The 21,776-nt window shown below is 37.2% G+C and overlaps 1 protein-coding gene across 2 annotated transcripts in view; it reads left to right on the top strand.

Annotated features, from left to right (window-relative positions):
• The first annotated feature begins 533 nt into the window (after positions 1-533).
• The window catches only part of LOC306857254 (receptor-type tyrosine-protein phosphatase gamma-like), a 232,741-nt gene continuing 211,498 nt past the window's right edge, over positions 534-21,776 (top strand). The window contains exon 1 of one of the 2 annotated variants that reach the window (XM_079397099.1): positions 534-1,074. In XM_079397099.1, the coding sequence (XP_079253225.1) occupies positions 981-1,074 (94 nt within the window). In that variant the 5' untranslated portion in view covers positions 534-980. The remainder of the gene's footprint in view (positions 1,075-21,776) is intronic. The other variant, XM_079397100.1, reaches the window with a different exon arrangement.

Here is a 21,776-nt window from a genome sequence, read left to right on the forward strand (position 1 = left end):
CAACATACTGACTATGAGAAACTTTGCAAGTATCAACTTATTCTACTAACCCTAAACCTACCCTACTGAGAGTTAGTAGACATGTATTTGCAAATGAATGAGAATTAGTTAATATGTAGTTGACATGCAATTACAAAGTTACTTGTAATTAGTAGAATGTCTAAAGTGGACTATCGAAAAAAAAGTGTAACCATATGCATTTTGAATCATACACTCTTCTCCATGTAGAAGATCCCATTGATAATTCCAGACACAGAGCTTGCATGCAGTGATTTTATTACTGATGTTATCTGAAGTGTTTGGTTTTATCCCTTTGTGCGTCCATCACACACTGACAGCAGCGGCAGCAGCTCCGATACGCGCTCGGCGCTAGGACCATCTCCACCCCTAAACCTACCAATATGATGTCGCACTTGGATGTGGGCGGGGTTGGATGTCCACCGCAGGATTCAGCAAGCCCTACTTGGGATCCGGCGGATCTCTCTCTCTCTCTCTCTCTCTCTCTCTCTCTCTCTCTCTCTCTCTCTCTCTCTCTTCCAAGCCTGTTTTAAAGTCTCTGCCAGACTTCAGCTCATGCGCTACTTCCTGGATGGCGGAGTGGAAAGCTTCCAGAGCCGCTCCAACTCTTGTCTCTGTTTTCAGCCTGATGCATGGACTACTGCTTCTCTAACATCTCTCTCTTAATCCACTGTCCCCTTGATGTGTTTCTCGTCTGGACTACAAGCTCAGCCATCTGAAAGAGAGAGAAAGAGAAAAGAAAAAAAAACTGTTTCCTTTGGCTCGGTCGAACTTCAAAAGAAAAAAAAAATCTCTCCAAAGGACTTCATAAAGGAGGCGGCAGAAATACATTAAAGCGCGCCCAGTGCGTTTGCATTGCTTGCTTTTGGGAGGTTTATTATTAGTAGTAGTATTATTATTCACCAGGAGGATAACTCTGTCAACAGTTGCCTTATTCCAGATCTCCATGTATACAGTGTGACATGCGGAGGCTACTGCGACCGCGCTGCTGCTGCTGGTGGATTCCGCCTCTGCTTTTCTCCTCGCTCGTGCTCCGCTGGGCACACTGTCATCCCGGTAAGTTGGATTTGAGGTGGATAAAAATGATGTTTCAAATCGCTCCATCAAGCATTACGACCTATTACATTGGCTGCGTAATGTGGAAGCAACCCATGTTCACAGTTAAAACCACGCGAGGTTTTTTATATTGGAGATATTTTTTCCAGTTGTAAAACGTGGAATAGGGACGATCTAACACAGAACTGTAACGTTCATAATGATGTCTGTTAATATTCCAATCTCTACAGATGACCCTCTGCTGTTGGTTATACGCGCGCAGACCCGTTATTTCCAAACAAGACACTGAAATCCGTTATTGGAAAGGCATTGGACGATGTCTTTCAGCAGACGGCACTGATTTGAGCAGTTTGAATAATTCTAATGCACAATATAGTTAAGTCATCGTTAGTTTAAGTATAACTTAGCAGCATTTCATTCCTTACTTATTCCTTACCTAACGCGATTTAGGCACTTTTTCTTGGGAATGGCAGTCTAGGATTTTTTAAGATATATGTGTATATTTTATTTTACAGATATATCGATTATTGGCTTGGCCAATATTTTTACAGATTCACATTTGTTATCGGGTCTTTAAAATCGGTGGCACCATTGGATGGGTCTCTTAAGAACAACATCCAAGCATGCCAATACACTACAGAGTGTTCAAGAAACTACACCGTTTACAAGTAAAATACTTACTTTTAAAATTATTGTTTGCATAATTCCTTATAACTTTTTTTTTTTACATCCATTCATTTTTAACTGAGAAATGTGTAGCATTTCAAACTTGATAGTTACAAATAGTCCAAAAATGCTTCCATTACATTTATTGTTAATATTATATAATGTATAATCAAATATTAATAATTATAATAACCACAAGTGTTTTGTTATTAATATTTATAATGTATACTGTTTTTATTGTAGGCTCATGATTTATTATTATTATTGTGTCAAAAGTCATAAATAAAACCATATTTGGGTATATCAGTTAATGGACAAAAATAACCTGTCTTATTTTTGGTCGTTCTACATATGGCGCTCAGTAGAGCTAAGGAGCAGCATAGTTTTGGGGTCAGTTAAGAAAAATTGCCGTTAATTGGCATTAATTTGGTTATTTATTGATGATTCAAATTTGATGTTCAGTAGGATCAGGGGAGTAAGGATGAAGCCTTGAATATGAATTCCCACAATAACTCGCAGCAGACTAACACTGTTTTTCGGAAAACAATAAGAATCATATTTTTGGGGGCTCGTCCGGGTTTTCAAATTGCCTCATATGGCACATGTATTTAATAGCATCTGGTTTAGGATGACTTTGAGCGTGTTTGAGTGATAGGTGAGGATCTCTCAGGCTCTTCAGGTTTGCTGTGATATAGACAGCAGCCAGAAAAGTAATATAGTCTGAGATGTACAAGCTATTTCAACCATGAGGAGACTGATAAGCTCTGCATATTTGCATGAGATTTTATGTAACGCTGGAGGCGTCAAGTCTAATGTATAATTCCAGAGAGTATGACATTCTCAGGTTTTCGAATTAGACCTTATGGAAGCATAACCAGTGCAGGGACTGTTTGTGGTCATATTCATGAACAAGAAAAGGTTAAGAGATTTACCGCTCCATACAAATGAAAGATAACATGGTTTGCAGATTGCATCTGCGCTATGTATTGCATTTTTTAAAAGTGCATGTGTGCATGCAAAGCTGCCATGTGTTCGGAATCTCATTAAAATACCAGAACTTATTGTATTTATCTCTCATCTTTCTCAAAACATAAATTTCTGCTATAGCTGACCTACTTCTGGGCAGCTTGATGGTTTTGCCTTAGTAAATGGTGATCGCTTTGCACATGTAATAAAAATTAATTTTGTTCGCAGTCAATCACTGTTGCAGGAATAAACTAATTAACGCCGCGTTCTACACAAGACTTTATGGTTTCTCAGAAAATTCACTTCAGATACTGGACCAGTCAGAATGTCCTCTGGTTTTTCTATTGTTTCCTTTTGCCACTAGTTTTCATCTCGCATTCTGTGTGATCCAAAGCTACAAGAGCAGGGCGCTCAGGGACTCGGTGGACATTGGGGCAAGCACTTGAGCACTGACAGCGAGATAAAGTGTCTAAGTTTCTGCATCTCAAACAGCCGAGAGATTTCATCAGGCCCATGATGAATGTTCCATGAATAACACATTGTCACCAAAGGGCAAATGCCTGACTCAAGGTTGTGGACATTATTGACAATCTCTTCTGTCTGTTTTTCTGTTTGCGCCTCTCTCTCTCGTGTCTGTCGCAGTATATGTTTCCGTCCATCGTACTGTCTCCGTCGATTTCTCCAATTCTAGTGTCGAAAGTGGGGGAGAAATTAAGCTACCGTAGAACAAAAGACAACTTTAATGCGTTCCGTTTGCTTCCTGTCATTCCTCCTGCCCTCTCTGATTTTTTTCCCAGACACGGGTCTTTTAAAGCTCAGTGACATTTGTTCACTTGTCTGTGTCTGATAGACCTGTTCTTAGCAGAACCACTGCTGCGGAAAGACAAGCGAGCTCTGTATCCGCCGCCGCCGCAACAGTGACATACGTGCTGGAAAAAGGAGAACAGTGCAACTTTATTTATTTCTGTCATGCCGGTGGGAAACAAGTGTCTGCACACTTGAGTCTCCAGTAATGGCCAGTTTGCTGACGGTGCAGGAGAGGAAGCGAGAGGGAGGGAAGGATCTCTCGGCGGGGCATCTGTTAGCCCCAGGCAATGCTCATCTCTCTACAGTCCGGTTGATGTAGCCGTTGGAGCGATGCATGACTAGTACGGAAGAGCAAATTCTAGAGCGGTTTCCACCTGGTAATTTAAAGCCATCAAGCTGAACTAGTGATACATGGTTGCAGTAGCTAAAAAAATGCCGTTCCTGAGTCTGTGGCGTGTAAATCAAAGAAGGGAAGCAATAGAAATGATCTTTTTTTGGCCACTCTGTTTCTGACCTACCATGCAGAATTCCAAGGGTTCACCTAAATGGTGTAGAAACCGCCGGCGATATCAAGGAAAAGACGGTTATTTCTGTCGCATGACGAATAGCATGATGAGCACAATGATAATTCAAATCTCTTAAGAGGCATCAGACTTCCTGCCTTTCCGATTTCCTTTTATGTGGGCGAGGAGCCATTTCTGTGTCTAATAGAAAAGGATAATTTGCTAAATGTCTGTTCGGAAATGACGGGCACTTAAGATGGGGGGGTAGAGTCTCAGGAGTGAGATAGCTGGAGCTGACATTTGGGCCGGACTGGATGCACTAGCGGCCCCTGTAACGACATTATCATCATCATCATCTCTCTCCACTCGGGCCGTTATCTGTCCAGATGGGTGACCAAAACTGCTGTAATATTTGCCAGGTCACTTTATCAGTCACGAAGCCTGTCATCGTTGCCTGGCTCCTCTAATAGATTGATTAAAAGATAGGGCCGTGCGGACGGGTAAACGTGTGGGGTGATGTCAGGCTGCCGTGGGGTCGCACTGCCAGAGTTTGTTAGCGCGTGTGCTCAGTGTGCGCTGTATTGGTATCTGGACTAAAAGCTGTGTGTGATTAGAACCAGCAACATGGAGAAAAAAAAGAGAACTGACACAATTTGGATGCTATCTACTGTACCACCTTTCTCAGTGGTTTGATTTCTGTGCAAATATGCAGTCGGAATGATACCCAAATATATTTCCAATTTCAATTGCAACTGGCTAATTTATTTAATAATATCAATGTATTTAAATAATCATTGAAATATTTAATTAAATATTTGGCATTTTTTTAATATTAATATGGATAGTAGTTTTTTTATTTTTTTATATTAGAATGATTTCTGAAGACATGATTCTATAAAAATGGATGTGGAAAATTCAGCTTCTCGTCACAGGAAAAAATGACATTTTAAAGTAATATTGTAGCTGTGAATATTGTGGATGGTTTGATTTATATAACAGGTGTTCAGTCTTGACTTCTTGCATTTCATTTGTAGTTTGAATTGTTCAGTTTAAATAATAAAGTAAACAGCTGTTTTTTATTTTACATTTATCTCACACCGTTTCTTTCTACATCTTTGTTGTTGTTGTTGTGTTAGATGTCATGAATGGATCTCAAGGAGTATTAGGGTTCTTGAGTAAAGGACTCATCCCCAGTTTACCTTAATAGTCTTGGTGAAGGCAGACGTGTCTGTGTGTGTGTGTGTGTGTGTGTGTGTGTGTGTGTGTGAAAGAGCGTATATGTCTGTTCTGTTCTCATGCTGGTACATTTTCTCCTCATCTCCACTGGCAACCACAGCTCACAGTATGCGCCAACCACCAAATGAAGTGGACATTCATGAAGCAGGCTGGTAGATCCTGTATTAAAGACAAAAATAAATGCAGCTAATGAACCCAGCATGCAAAGAATAACACTTTCTACTTGGAAATGGACGTGTCCTTATACTTTATCCAAAAATATAGAATTATATGACTGGTGTTAATGTTATTACTATGGAGACAAAAAGTTAAATGTTATACTTTACCTACAGTAGTATATCCAAACGTTTGGTCCTTTTAATGAAATTGTACCCTGCATCTATGTTATGTATTATAACCTCTGCAAGTGATGTCAATTTAACAGTGAAATAAACAATCATAATTCAACTGGCCACAGAGCTTCTGTGGTAACAATGCACAACCCAGTATGTCGGATGCATAGGGATCTTTGTATTACATTCTTGAAAGAAGACCTTGAGCATCAGGGTTATTATAGTTAACTAAGGGGGCATTTATATGACACCCTTTTCAACTAAATACGGAAAGTGTTTTATGAATTTTGTCCATTTACACGACAACAGAGTTTTGGGGGCCAGAAAACTTGGGTTTTAAAGTTGCATGTTTAGTAGTTTTCGCTGATCTGTGTGAACAGGGATCATTGTTGTTGTGTAAACATACCCTAAAACAAAAACTGAAGCCAAAAAATAATAATAATAATTCTCACTCGAAATTTTTTTTTAACTGCAATAAAACAAAATATTAAAAATGAAAGATCATTTCAGCTAGTTGCAAGACATTTCTTTTAATTTAGTGTAAATGAATGTGTTAAAATAACTGTAATAATAATAATAATAATAATAGTAATAATAACTACGTAGACTATACTGTATATATACTACTAAAATGACAAATTACTAAAACTTTGAAATGAAAACATAAAATAAAAACTGATTCAAAATGAGAAAAGTATTTCAGTGATACTAAAATAACACTGGTGAGCATAGTTTTTTAGTGTTTGAGTGCTTGTGTAATTTAATTGAGTTTTGCCTCACACATTACAAAGTCATACAAGTTTTTCAATTGATTACAGCACAGTACAGACTGCAACAAAGAAAATGAGGGTGGTGCTGTAAATCTGGCCAAAATATTAATTGTGATAACATTGTTTTGTTGTTTGGCTCCTAGTCCTGTACAGTTTGATAAATATTGGCTTTGTAGAGACGTGTCGGCTGCATTGGTTTGGTCCAAGTTCATTTAGTTTATTTGTTTGTTTGTTTATGTGCCGCTTTGCTAAATGGTCTTTGGAAAGCCGGATTCTGCTGCATTGATTGTTACAGCATCACCGTGATGCACAGCAACAGCTCTCCGCTCTTGTTGTGCAGCACATTTTGAAATGTTAGCCTGATACAAGTTTGCTAGCGATAACGATTTGCCTCAAAAGTTGTAGTGGTTGTAGGCAGGAGACCAAAGCTGTGTACTTTGGCTCCACTGTCTCTCAAATGTTCTTCATGTTTGCTCTTGCCACTCTTTTATTTCTCGCTCTTTCTCTATTTTTGACTCTCTCCCTCACCCAGACTGGAGGTTCTGAAAAGATTTTCATTTGGCACAGGAACGGGGGTTGGAACAGTTTGCCAGGAGACGAAAGAAACCTTTGAGCCTCTGGGAGGCTTAAGCGCTAATTCTCCTTGCACATAACCCGGCCCCCCTCCAGCGCCTCGTTCTCCTGCTTACCCCCGTCCCCCTCTCTAAGGTCATAATTAGCAGAGTATGGAGTAACAAACGTAAAAGTCTCCATTAATAACGTATAACGGCTGCTGGGCCTCTCCAATTTAAATGCCAGTTCTTCCTCCTCTCAACGAAGACCCCTGGCTATCCCATAAAGACCAATACGTATCTAAAAAGGCAAAGATGATATTAAATTAATGCGATCTGAAACCAAACAATGGAGCGTGTTAATGTTTCTTTGTATCGAGCTACTGATGGATGGATTAATGAGAGAGTAATGAATTACAATTTGATGAGCCGCAGTGAGTGTTGCGATATTAACAGTCAGATAGATGTTGTAATGCAGCTGAGACGCAACAACATAACAGCATTCGTTTACACTTAGCCTTTCACGTTTTGGACACTAAGGGGAGTATTTTGCGTCAGTTTCCAGTTTAAAAGATGCATGCTAACTTTACGCAGTGCAGACTTTTACTGTAGATTATCCGCAGCATTAATTCTGCTGTTTGTCAAGGCGATCGATCAAGGCTTTTGTGGCATATAAAGCGCTAGCGCTAAGTGCTAAACTTCATTTATTACTATAGCACCAGCCCACACAATACTCCTTAAATAAATTTTTCCTTTCAGTCACTCTTTAGGAAGCTATGAAGCCTTTTTTCCTTTCAATACAATTGGAAATCAAATATGAAAAGAAAATAATGAACACGGTCATCATTTATATACTCATGTGGTTCCAAATCTGTATGACTGTCAAAAAAAACAAAAAAAAACTGATTTGTCTCTACAATGAAATTCAAGATTCTTTTGGACCACATTGACTTTCATTGTATAGAAATAAAAAACAAAGTAATAGTTATGCAGGTTTGGAAGAACATGAAGGTGAGTCTTTTTTTCATTTTTGGAACTATCCCTTTAAAATTGCTTTTATGAAATCCACTTTCCATTTTACCTGCTTCTCAATGGCCTGTAAGGAGAAACCTTCCCTCGTAATCTGATGCCAGTTTTTTTGATTCATTCTTGAAAGGTAATGGCTGGGATTTAGACTTCGTAATCCAGTCCGGATCAGTAAAAGGCCAATCTCGTCCCAGAGCCCTTGATGGTCTGGCTGTCATGAACAGGCCTGCTTGCAACAGAGAAATAACCTTAATTTGGAGGTTGGGAGCTGTGGTTGTAATGATACAGCCTTTAGGGTGATGTTGTCCATGTGATGGGTGTTTGTCAGTCAGGGAATTGTAGCCTAATGGTTTTGTTGGCCAGTTCATTCCCTTTGGTATTTCTAATTCTCCCCACACTATTTGTCCCCTTTAGATAAAAAATAACAGGAAAAACAGGCTGAAAAGGAGTAATGCTAACTATTAGACACCCTCCATATATCACATCAGCCTCGGAAATTGCGGCACCAAATTATTTGTTTGTGCATGGCTGTGTGTGGTCTGTCAGTGACTGTATAAATGAGGCAATGCCGTGGCGTTTCTGAGAAGCACGGTCACGTATTCAGAATGCCCATTTTCACAGACACAACGCATTAGTGTTGCATTAGGCCATGACTGAGAGGGCCAGGCCGGTTACAGCCCCTTGATATTTCATCTGCTTCCATAGCGAAAAGAGGAAAGAAAAGAAGAGAAGGGGAAAATAATCACATGCCAAGGAGCGTTGTGTCAGTGAGCCAGTGTTAGGCCGGAGTTCCAAATCTTCTCATTAAATTTTTGCAGTGTAGTTGGTTTTTCCACTTTAATGCTTGGGAGGATGCTGGCCTCTTCCATCGAGAGAGAGAGCGGGTCGAGACGCAGCCTGCAGACTGCACCACACTGCCCAATTTGTCTTACTTCTAGGGAAGCTGTTTAAAGTACAATGCTTTCTCTTTTTTTTCCCTTCTCTTCTCAAATTGCCGAGACTCCCGCTGTCTTTCCGCCACTCCAGATATCTGTGCTTTCATCAGTCAGACCTGTATTGAGTGTGCTCTGAAAATGGCTTGTGATCAGTGTCTGTCCGTTCTGATTTATTACACTCGTAACAGTCACTTGCTGTGCGTATAGTGAATTAGATGAGCACATTATACAGTACATACGCATGTTCCCATATGACCGTTCTGATCCTGTAAACTCTCTCGGAATAACCTGACGTTACTTATCTTCAGGTTTCTGCACCCTGATACTGAATCAGAGGATCTCTGAAATAGTGAGGATCTTCAAAGCATGTGGTCTTTGCTGAAATTATACTAGCATGCTAATGTTGCATTTTGTGCATCAAAAAACACAAAATACCAATCACCTTTATCAACCTTTTTCTATTTTTATATAGTAGACAGCTACTCCTCTGCAGTCTCGCTGGGTAATTATTTGCAGCCATTGTGAAGTAGCTGAATTCTGGTCTTCAAAGTCAGTATCTGTACAGCTTAGCTCTACACTACACAATGTATCAAGCCAATTAATAAACAGAGCTTTAGAATTGAGCTATTTCAAGATTATCAAGTTGGCTAAGAAGAGACTTACATTGCAAACATAGTTTAAAGTCAGTGATCATTTAATATCAGTCATTTTGTGAAAGTCTCTTTGCCTATCATTGAGTTTATGTGTACACCAGCGTCAAAAATGTTGCATGTAATCTTGTTCTAGCAAAAAATGAAACCACTATTCTTAATGAATTAGCACCACTGTTAGCACCACTGCTAACAACAGCGATTAGCCTACTGCTAAGCTAGTAGGCTAATCTGTTATCCAAAGGCTAACTAAAAACATGAGAAAAGGGAAATGGTTAGTTGTACACTTTTTAGCTTTGGTAATATAATATCATAAGTGACTTAAAAGACATTAACATTTCCATGATTAAGAATAGATACACGTGAAGCAATTTTTTATCATTTCTAATCAGGCAATGAATAGAGTACACATTCGTCTCTTTTGGAGATGATTCTGAAGGCTTTCTGCTTCATTTTAATATGCTACTAAGTAGTGTAATCACCCTGATCATATGATGATAGCTTTGGTGAACTTGCAGTGCAGATGAGAAAAAAGAATTGTAATTTTCCACCTCTGAAAACTCTTTTTGACATCTCACTTAAAGGCAGTGTCTTCCCTGTCTTCCACTTTTCTTTCCTTACATTTTTCTTTTTCTGTGTGGTGGTATTAAAAACAATCAGCATGGCAAAGAGCTGTAAATGTGCCTGACGTTAAGCTCCAACAGCAGCCGAGTGGCAGTTCAATGTACAAGCATGAAATCAAACCCAAAAGTAGAAACACTTTTTCAAATCTTTGCCGCTTGACAGCTGTGATTGCCTTTTCTGGCTGGGCTGTGTCTTTGATGGTTCACTCTACCTTGACTAGTGTTGATGGGTTAGCAGCATGACTACTGATTGGATTGGCTGTCTTTAACATCTTGTAACCTTCTCCTGCACTGGGTCGCAGCAGATGATGGTGCACTGATGCTTGTATGTCCACTCAAAAATGTAAATTCCATCAGTTGACACTCTCTTAAATCATTACAAACTCATATGGCTCTCTTTCTTGAGCACAGCACAAAATAACACATTTGTTTTCCCTGCTCTTTTCCATGCGGTTAAAATGAACAGGGACTGAAGCTTTTAAGCCTCAAAAAGAACTCAAAAGCACCATAAAAATATCATTACAGTGGTCTATTTGATTTCAATTTCAATCTGCGCATCACTCAAAGCCGTTGTATGACTGCAGAAGGCTTGGAATATAGTGTGCAAGACTTATAGACTGCTTTTAAGATGCTTCCGCTGTGCTTTGCGTCTTTGTGAAGCTTGAAAGCTTTAGTGCTCATTGATCATAATTCCATGGAAAACAATCTTCAGAATTTCCCCTTTTGTGTTCTACAGCAGAAAAAAAAAAAGATGACATTTTTTGTTTTGGGGGAACTGTACCTTTAGCTCCAAGATTTTCTGACCAGTATGTTGAAGGTCTTTCACTCCATTGTGATAACGAGGTATATTTTAGCAGACTTTTAAAAAGAATAGTTGTTACAGAAATATCATACTTTAAAAGAATATTCAGTTCTTCCAAAAATACAAATTCTGTCATTTACTCACCTTATGTTGTTCCAAACTTGTATGGGTTTCTTTCCTCTGCTGAATACAAAAGAAGGTATTTTGAAGAATGTTGATAACCAAATAGTTGACGGTATCCATAGTATGTATTTATTTTATTTTTTATAGAAGTCAATTGCCACCAGTTATTGTTTGGTTAACAACATTCTACAGTCAAAATTGTATTCAAGTACTTTACTTGTGCTTTAGTTAATGCTGTCAAAACGATTTATATATGATTTATATTATATATAAATATATATTACATTTATTTCTTAAATACATGTTTGTGTAAATATACACAGTACACACACACACACACATATCATTTAAACACTTTTATTTTGGTTGCAATTAATCGCAATTAATCGATTTGACAGCACTATGTTATTCAACACATATTAAGTGTACTTCATTGTTTTAATGACCTTTTTTGTGCTGTGAAGATTTAAAACATATTTTAAAGTACAACTTTTAATTTGACATTATTACAAAGTACACTTTTTAAAAGCATACTCAATAGTCATTAAAGTGAACTCTCTCTATACACACTTAAAATACACCTTTATTTCATTGATACTATATTGTCTGCAAGTTCAGCTTATTAAAATACTTTTAAGGTTTGAAGTACACTACAAGTGCATATTGAATGCAATTTAGTGCACTTCGTTTTCACAAGGGCTCCTCCGACCAGATGTCCGACAGATGGGCTTCTACTCTCATGCCCTTGGGAGTGCTGTGAATTTTCCATACTTTTTCATGAAATTCTTTCTCTGTATACCGCCTGTCCTTCAGTTTTCAAATGCCACGAAGAGTGCGGGGCGGGATAGCATGCTTCCAGGAAGGGTTTTGGCCCGGTCGGTTCTCCATTCCTCATGTGGAGACAAGCGGCGGTGTTCCTCCTGAAACCTCTTTGGATTTACGCTGCGAGTCCTGCCATCTTTCTTGCGTTAATCACCCCGGGCTTCGCTCACCACTCACCGGAGGGGGCGATGGATGAGCCATTGGGGAAATGGAATGGAGAGTGGCCAGGCGTGACAGAGGAGATGAGGAGACAGTCAGTATAGGAGAGGAGAATAAAAAAGATGATAACCACCTTAACACACATCCACACACACATTTTGCTTTGAAATATCCCACACCCCAACATTTAGGGCAGATGACACAACGCGGAACAAGTGTCTTAAATCACCATCAGTGACTCAAGGTCTCACCAAGGCCTTAAACAATCAGTGCTGTCGTTTGCATGTGTTCTTAATAGTGCTCAACTGGGTTTTTAATGTCTGATAAGCAATATCTAGAGAGCAGGGTACTAATATAATGATTGGAACAAAAGGATAGTTCACTCAAGAATTTTAATTCTGTCATCATTTAATCACCATCAGGTTGTTTCAAACCTGTGTGAATTTCTTCTTCTGTTGAACACAAAAGAAGATATTTTGAAGAATGTTGCTAACCAAACAGTTGCAAACAGTAGCCACTGACTTCCAGAAAAAAAAAAAAAAAAAAAAAAAAAAAATATATATATAGCATGTATTTGTTTCAGAGTCAAAGGCAACCTGGTGCAGAATCGATGTACCAGATCTCATTTCCTTGAGTATTGCTCATAAGAGGCTGCAGATCAACTCTTGTTAAAGAAAATACAGATGCTGTCTTTTTAGAATGAGACCACTTGATTAGCATTTGTTTCTGTATTTTATGAATAAATACATAAGTAATGCTTCTGTATTTACCCTGGAACAACGGTTTGAATTATTTAAAGTTCTGACCCCCGAGGCAAATCCATCCATTATGCTTCGACATTTTGTTAATCATTGATAGGCTCTGGATTGTGATCAGGGAATGACTAATTGCTAAATAAAACTAGCCGCTAGCAAAAGCAAGGAGAATTTTTCATGTTTGTCGGATCGGATCAGGCCAGCAGAATAACAAGGGTTTTCTGTCGGACATTTCTTCCTGAACGCCGCTTTTGTTTCTTCTTTAGTTTTAGTTTGTGTTATTTTATTTGCCAGATGCTTGGTGCCTAGCTGTGCTTTGGTGTCCAGCCAAAAAATGGCTTTTAGGCTGTGTCACTATGAGGATTTTCAAGGATGTGACAAGATGTTGACAAGCGTTCGGCGAACGTTCCAAAAAGAAAATCTAATTACCATTATACACGGCCAAAGTTCCGGCTAGCGGATGACTGCAGGGCCTATTAGCGTAAATTAACAGAAACTGATAGCGACAGTTCTCCCGATCCTGGGCTTTTAGTGGTCACGCTGGCTTGGTCCATGCCACAAGCACTCTTTCACACACTGTCTACACACTTTCTCCTCCGCTCTTCTCATGTAGTCAGAGGCACGTTTCACCATTCTTGTCTGGACGTGCAGATACTTGGTTAGCATTTGCTAATCATGTTTTGCTTAAGAATATCTGCATTTCTGTAGACACTTTACTTGAAGAAATTACTCCCCCAAAGAATAACTTTAACAGCACAAATGTCAGGGCATGTCAAAACTTCTCCAGGCCCCCAAAACACCCTCAGACCCCAGAGGGTTCAATCTTGTCTCTTCCGGTCCAGTGAGTACATGTGAGTACTTTTATGGTACTTTAATTTTTTGTCATTTTTGGAACTTGTGAGCAGCGTTATTTTAGTGTTATTTATATATTATAGATTTTTTTATTTTTATTTTTTGTATTAATACTTGTATATTGAATTCACTTTTTATTTCAGCTTCAATTTAATTTGAGTAATTTTATTTTATTTTGTAATACTAATACTACTGTAGTACTTTTGTAATACTACTTCAAATTTTATTTTATTTTTATTTTGCTTTTAGTTTTAATTTATTTCCAGTTAGTAATTATAGTGCTTCAAGATTTCAAAGGTTTATTTTTAAAACTAATATTGATATTTTATTTCAGTTTCCAAAAATTATTTTAATGTTTTAATTTTGGTTACTAAAAGTACCCGGCTAAGCATGAATAACCATGTACTTTTGTTGCAAAGGAAGCAGAAAAGGATTGGAATGATATGACGGTGAGTAAACGACAAGATTCTCATGGGGTGAACTGTTCCTTTAAGCATTTTGAGTTTGGGTTAAGTGTTTTGGTTCATCTTCCACTCTCCCTGTAGCTTAGCTAGTGTTATGCTAGCCTTTCGTCAGATTACGTGACCTTATCACAGTAGCTGTCTGTTTGTGTGTGCGTTGTGGTGGGAGTATTGCCTGTCATACGTGGCCGTGGCCGTGTACAGCCTTGCGCCGAGAGGGGTTTTGTATTGCATAGGAAGTGTTTTGGGCCATGTGGCAGATGCTGGGAAACAAAATATCATTTCATTTGTGCTCCGAGGCTGTGCTGGCAGCCAAATGATAATATAGAAGTCTGCAACTCCAGCAGCAATGAGATTCTCTGACCCTATTACCTGGGAATACAGAGCAGGGGAAACGCACAGAGCGCAGAGAACAGAATTATATATGGTGAGGGGGAATTTTTGTCAAGTGTGTGTGCATACGCTACTCCTTCATCTCCAATCATCTCAGCACATTTATTTTTCACCTGAGCGTTTTTTTTTACTTTCTGCTGCTTGTTATTATTTCCTGCTGTACAGAATGTAGTATGATTCATAAGAAATATCTTACACATCGAGGAATCAAAATCAAATTAATCTCTGAAATTTGGGATTTAGGGAAAACAAAAAAGAGAAAAAATAAGGAAAAAAAATAGATTCTGCTCCAATTCTAGGTCTCTAATCAAAGAAAAGGAACATATGCATTGTCCGCATTGGCATGGTTTACAAATGTCATTCTAATTTGGTATGAAATTAGAAAACATAACATAACATAATGTAATATAAAAAAATAAATAATAATAATAATAATAATGTAATATCCCATGACCCTAAATAGGACAAACAGTGTGTTCTGGATAGATAAAATAGATGGAAAATATAATAATTTAATATAATATAATAATAAAACCTGATAAAATGTATTTATATGATTATTTATTTAGTGAAATATTTTATCATTCTAATAATATATTATTACATGATATTATAATATATATATATATATATATATATATATATACACAGTATATATTATTAATTTTTTATTATTTATTTTATATTATCTATTTATATCTATATATATATATATATATATATATATATATATATATATATATATATATCTTGCAATGAAATTACATACATTTATTGCATGCACTCATGGTGTTCTTCAGTCATATTTTGGATAATGGAGAAAAAAATAAATGTATTTTATGACTGATATTGCACTACTGAGTACTGTATGTTAGCATGTTTCAGAAATTATCCTGTAATATTTGGTATAAAATAAGAAAACACAATCTATAAAGTAATCTAATCTAATGTAATCTAATACAATATAATATAATATAATATAAAATATTATATCCCACGAGCCTACATAGGACATATAATAATAACAGAATGATAAAATATGAATTAATTTATTGCATGCAATTGTGGTGTTCTGCTGTGGTGAAAATAGTCATAGAGAAACTTTTTAATGACATATTTTGGTGCAAAAAATTTAAAGCATGACTAATGTTCTAAGTGGACATAAGGGAGGAGAAAAATAAATGTATGATATGACTGATACAAAAAATGTTGTCATCGTGTGGTAAAAGAAAAAAAAGTGGTATCATCTAAAACTAGATTATAGTAGAAATAAAAAGGAAAGGCTGCAATTTCATCCTGAAGTTAAGCATGGGTCAGCTTAGCCTGTTGAAATAAATCTGTTGTTCATTTCTCACCCTTGCTCTCATGAAAGATGAGAAAACTCTTGCTGGACCCCTGGAATCGAATTGTTTTCTGTGAGCGGGATGAAGAGTAGGAAAAGTCACCTCATCTGTTGATGCCCGTGTTAGCAGTTGCACATGGGCTAAGGTCATCAGAAACACACCATCATCTGGCTACATTGGCCTGCCAGATTTCATCTAGTTGTTTGTCCATCGATCACAGTATGCAACTCTCAATAGGGCTTTAAAGGAGAGGTTGCTGTGCTCGATAGCGTACCGCTGTGTTTTAATTTTTTTTTACCTGTAGTGTGCTAGAGGGGTTATGTTGTCATTTTTGGACTCTGTGTATTGATGTTGCATGCTCCTTTCATTTTTACCCCAGTTCTGCTGTCACAAGATCAGCAACACTTTTTTTTCCTGGGGTTTAAATTTCAAGCAATACTTTTTTTTTTTTTTTTTTGAAGCCTTAAATATTTTAATAGATGCAAAGCGTTCAGCTAAGGTCGCCCACACACCAGAGTTTACTCTGTGTCTGAGAAGGCTCCAGATCCATTCCCTGCTGGAATATCCAGCTTAAGCTGACACCGTAGCTGTGTTGTGGAACATGCTATAGCTGGTTTATAGACAGTCTGAGCTAGTATTTAATTGGTCCAAGCTGGTTATTCATAATTTAGTAGGCCATCTTGGACCAACAAACTAGCTAGCAGCTGCTCATATCAGTGGTCAAGCTGGGTTTTAGAACTTGGCAGCCAGTCAACCAGCTACAGCTAATGACATGCATGGATTGGACCAGCTTGAACCAGAAAATGACTTGTTTTGACTAGCAAACGACCAACTTAGACCTGCCATAAATATAATATATATATACTTTTTTTTTTCAGCTGGGTCAATTTCAATGGGAATAGTTTGTTTACAAGAATGTAGAGGAAATGCATAACGATTTGCAATAGTTAAAGTAGAGGAAACTTTATCTTTGCCTCAGCATTCTCAGACATTTCTTTTAAATAAATAAGTACATGTGTAATGTACTTCGTATATATATATATATATATATATATATATATAAGTACGCTAAACTTGTATTTATTTATTTTTTTAAACAAATGAAAAAAAAAAAAAGTTGAAAAATTAAAATTCTGTCATTAATTCCTCACCCTCATGTCTTTCCAAACCCGCAAGACCTTCGTTCATCTTCGGAGCACAAATTAAGATATTTTTGATGCATTCCGAGAGCTCTCTGATCATCCATAGATAGCAAGGATCCTAAAGCGATCAAGGCTCAGAAACGTAGCAAGGAGATCATTAAAATAATCCACATGACATCAGTGGTTCAACCGTAATTTCATGAAGCTACAAGAATACCATTTGTGCACAAAGAAAACAAAAATAACCACTTTATTCAACAATTTGTCTCCTGTGCGTCACCCTATAGAGAGTATCACATATGAAAACAACGTATGCAACGTATGTACGCGGCTGTGCTATTTACGTTCAGATCAAAGCGTAATCGTAGCGTATGTGAACTATGCCTTTAAGAGAGTAGCCTACACTTTTATGACTGTTTTTGCACATTTTTAAAAGAGGTTTTAAAGCGTTTAAAAGGGAACTTATTTTGATGTGTTGACTAACATACATGTAAAGTACTTAAAATTTTAGCTGTAATGTGTTAGTATTACATTTCAAAAGTAACAAATTGCAACTTTATCATTACAAATGTGTAATTAATGTATACTTAATTAATGTGAGAAGCTATTTTAAACACATGATAACAGTTTCAGTAGAAACAACATTAAAGTATATTTTTAAAATAGTTTCAATAGACATGATAATATAGTGTATTTCGATTTACCATAAGACAATATTAATTGAAATATTATTCAGTCAACTGCATTTGATATAAATTAAAACTCTATTTCAGTTTCGTTTAAATGCAGTTCATATGCTGGGAGTTTTCCGACAGCTCCTTTAAGTTACTTAAGTAGAATACACTTAAGTATATTCTTTTAAAATATATTTTTTTCCACAAGGGATTTTGGATACACTTTATTTTACAGTGTCATTGTTACAGTGTAATTATACATTGAAGTACTGAGTAATATTAATTAGCAACATGTACTTAGTATATGGTTAGGATGAGTTTGATTTAGGGTCAACTGCATGTAATAAAGCATAATTTATTGTTATTACTATATTAAGTACATGTAACTTGTGTAACGCTGTAAAATAAAAAAGTGTTACCAGGATTTTCATTGACCAGTGAGATTTAGGGAAGCCGGGTTTGGAAATCCTACTTGTCCAAACTCTCAAAAAACAACTTTACATGTTCATATCAACAAGCTTTCCATAGTCTGCAGCCATCTGAGCCTGAATATATCTTTCAATAACACAGAATGAACCAAAAAGCCAAGTAAATGAAAAAAATAATTGAGTCAACTTAAAATAATTTGTTACCCCGGCTGCCTTCAAATTTTAAGTTTAGTCAATTCAAATAAGTTTAGTTAACTTGAAATGTTAAACAACAACTTAGATATTTGTGTTGACTAAACTTAATATTTTAAGGCAGCCGGGGTAACAAATTATATTAAGTTGAAATATGTATGTTTAAGTATGAAATATGTCCAACACATTCTAGTGGGAAATCAGGGTAATATTTAATGTTTTTTTTTTGGACTAGTATTCTTTGTAATAAAATTCCACGCTACATGAAGGTATTACAGTCTGATAGCATCGCTGGTACCCTCACAGCACTGCTACTAGGGGTCAGCATGAAGGGCACATTGACTTATGTCTTGTGGCTATCTAAAAGCAGCCACATATGTTGTTGTGACATGAAACCCGTCCGCCGTCACAGCGTCTGATCCAGCGTGCCCATTCCTGCGGAGTAAATGCATAGGCTGTGTATTTTTAGCATCCCTGAGAGATGAGTCACGCTCTACTGTACACACCTGCGAAACGCAGGTACTCGCCTGAATTTCTCGAACCGCTATCGCTTCAATTCAATTCCGTGTTCTATTCTGGTTCTGGATGGGTTTTTTGATAGACACGCTCTGTTGATCCTTTTCTCCGCCAACATGATATGCCTTTGGATGTTGACATAATCTGTCCAGCCCCTTTCTGTAAAATAGATGTAGTTATCAATCCAAACAGACAAATGTCATTCCTAATCTGCTTGTCTGCGCTGGATTGAGCTCTCCGTTCAAAAACGACTGCCGCAATTTCAGCCTTATCGTCTTTATCTCTGATTTTCATTATCTCTTCCTGCCGCCCATCGAGCGGGACGGTCGACCGCAAAAAAAGCTCACGAGGCCAGCAAAGATGCTGAAAGCTGAGCAGATATGAGTCCTTAAGCCACATTGCCTGCTCATCTCAGATAGATCTCTGGAGGAAATGAGAGTTTGAGTTAAATGGTGTATCACTGGGCGGATTTACCTCAGGTTGGGCATAAGACGGTCGTAATTTGAAATGAAACTCAGCTTACTGGCTTAGTTTGGATGGGCCACCTTATCATCTGGCGTTTGTGTTTCCTGTTGGCGCAAAATAAAAAATGTTTGGCCATTGGCAGCTGTAAAAAAAAAAAAAAGCCCTCATTAGATCTAGAAGAGCTGAAGGAGCGCTTAGCAACTCTGTACGTTGGCAAGGGGAGTGGACTTCCTGTGTGCGGGTGCGGGGCTTAAGAGACCCCATGTGATGAGGGTTTTTTCTGAATAAATGGATGAGATGGGTGAAGAGCAAGGGAAGGATGAGTGAAAAGATGAGATGAGATACTGCTCAAATATTCAGTATAGAATCACAGATACTAAGAGCGGGAATCAGCATGGGCATATATTACACTGAGAGAATATTTGAATGATATCCAGGTCGTGATTTTATAATATTTTAATATCCTGCCGTCTTTTACTGGCCTTTTTTGTCATTTGTCTTAATTGTACTGGAGCTTTGCACTACAAATGATCAGCTTACTGTTTACTTTATCATAGGGCAACAACATTAGACATGCAAGATTATGGCAGTTGTCACTTTATATCTTATATCTCACAATGAGACTTTATTGTATTTCTTGCATTGTAGCTTTAATTCTCAAAATTATGACATTTTGTACTATTTGTACGTGATATCTCACAAAATGGCTTTATTTTACAAAGAGACTATATCAAATGTGACTTTATATCTCACTGTGTGGCTTAGTATCTCACAAAGATGAAGATTTTTTTACGTGACTTTATTTCAACCATATTTCTTTATTTCATATTATTACATTATTTCTGATTTAAAATAACATTGATCTACAGTATGTGACACAAACAGGCTTCCATAGTACCCGCATATAAAATATGATAATATACAACGAAATGTTCCTTCACAGATGTCTAGTCAATGTATGTATGCTTACTGGGTTGTGTAATGACCCCTTTAGACCCAATTTCAGATTACACGGCTGTCTCCTTTAAGAATGTGTGTTGTTTTTCTTCCAAGAGAAGCTCAGAAAAGTTTCATTTTGTTGTTGTCTTGCTGCTTGGATTGGGTGTTTATCTCACTATCAGATCATTTCATCTGTTTATTTGCCTTTAAATGCTAAACTTTGAGAGACACACAATAAGACAATACAGCTCTTTGTCAGTACGCTGAATAGCCTCTGCATCCATGCTGGATTTACGTAACGCTTTGTGGAGTGAAAAAGTGAACAGGAATACAATGATCATCTGAGTGGCAGGTTGAGCTGGAACAAAGAGGCGAGCAGAAAGAATTTCAATTGGATTAAATAGAATGGATGGAGAGCATTAGTAGTTGGTCACCTCCTTTATCACCGCGAGTCAGTCGTACCACTGTTGTAATCTGTTTAATTAGCATTCATCAGACGCGTGCTCTCGTGAATGCTAGTCCACGAGCGCTGTGAGAGCAGGCGAGTGGTCTTCTCAAGAGCAGCTTCTACCATGATTGACAAGCCTTTAGATTTCCTCTGGCAAAATGAGCTGATCAGACAAATAGCTGCAAGACTTTGTGTCCTGTTAAATGAAACCCTGATGCCATTTCAATACTAACCCACCGACTGCATGTAAATGTATAATTATATACGTAAGTAAAAATTTAAAAATAATGCATATAAAAAATAATGCATATAAAAGAATGCTTATAACTTGAACAATAAGCGTATTAAGATAATTAAATAAAAGAATAAGTATTAGAAATAAATTAAAAAAGGCCTCTACAGTACTGAGCAAACATCTAGAGTATGTGTGCCAGTCAGGTTTTGCTTTATGAGCTTTTCATTCATTCATTCATACTAAATAAATAAATAGTAGTGTTTTATTAACATATTAACATATGTAAAACATGTTTTACATAACACAACAAAAAAAATAAATAAATAAATAAATAAATAGTAGTGTTTTATTAACATATTAACATATGTAAAACATGTTTTACATAACACAACAAAAAAAAAAAAAAAAATAGATCATTGCTGGTTACCATATGAGGTTCTTGACACTTTCATGTTGCATGTTGCACATTTACAAACCAGTTAAGATGCTTTTAGAGGATAAACTGGTCCAGATGGAGGTTTTTAGTGGAATTCTGATATTTGGAGAGAAACTGTGCTGACATCAGCCATCATGGATTTATAATGAAAATGTATAAAGGTAGTGGCTAGTTTGATACAAATAATAATATATATTATGAAAGAGCTGTGATGAGAGAACTATGTTCACCTAAACTACTGTTTGTTTTCTCAAGAGATCAGGCTGTGGAATCCCAGACGTTCCAGCTCTGCGTCTGTCTGAGAGCGTAACTTTGGCTTTCTGACAGGTTCGGTCTGGCCCTCTTTACCAAACGGCTCCTTAAATCTAGTTCACTGTTCCCTTCTGTATCCTGATAGTCATTCGCTGGCTTCCATGAAGTATTGATTCCAAAATAACTTCAAAGCTACTTTA

This window comes from Barbus barbus (assembly GCF_936440315.1).
Source record: "Barbus barbus genome assembly, chromosome: 37".
Classification (NCBI taxonomy): domain Eukaryota; kingdom Metazoa; phylum Chordata; class Actinopteri; order Cypriniformes; family Cyprinidae; genus Barbus; species Barbus barbus.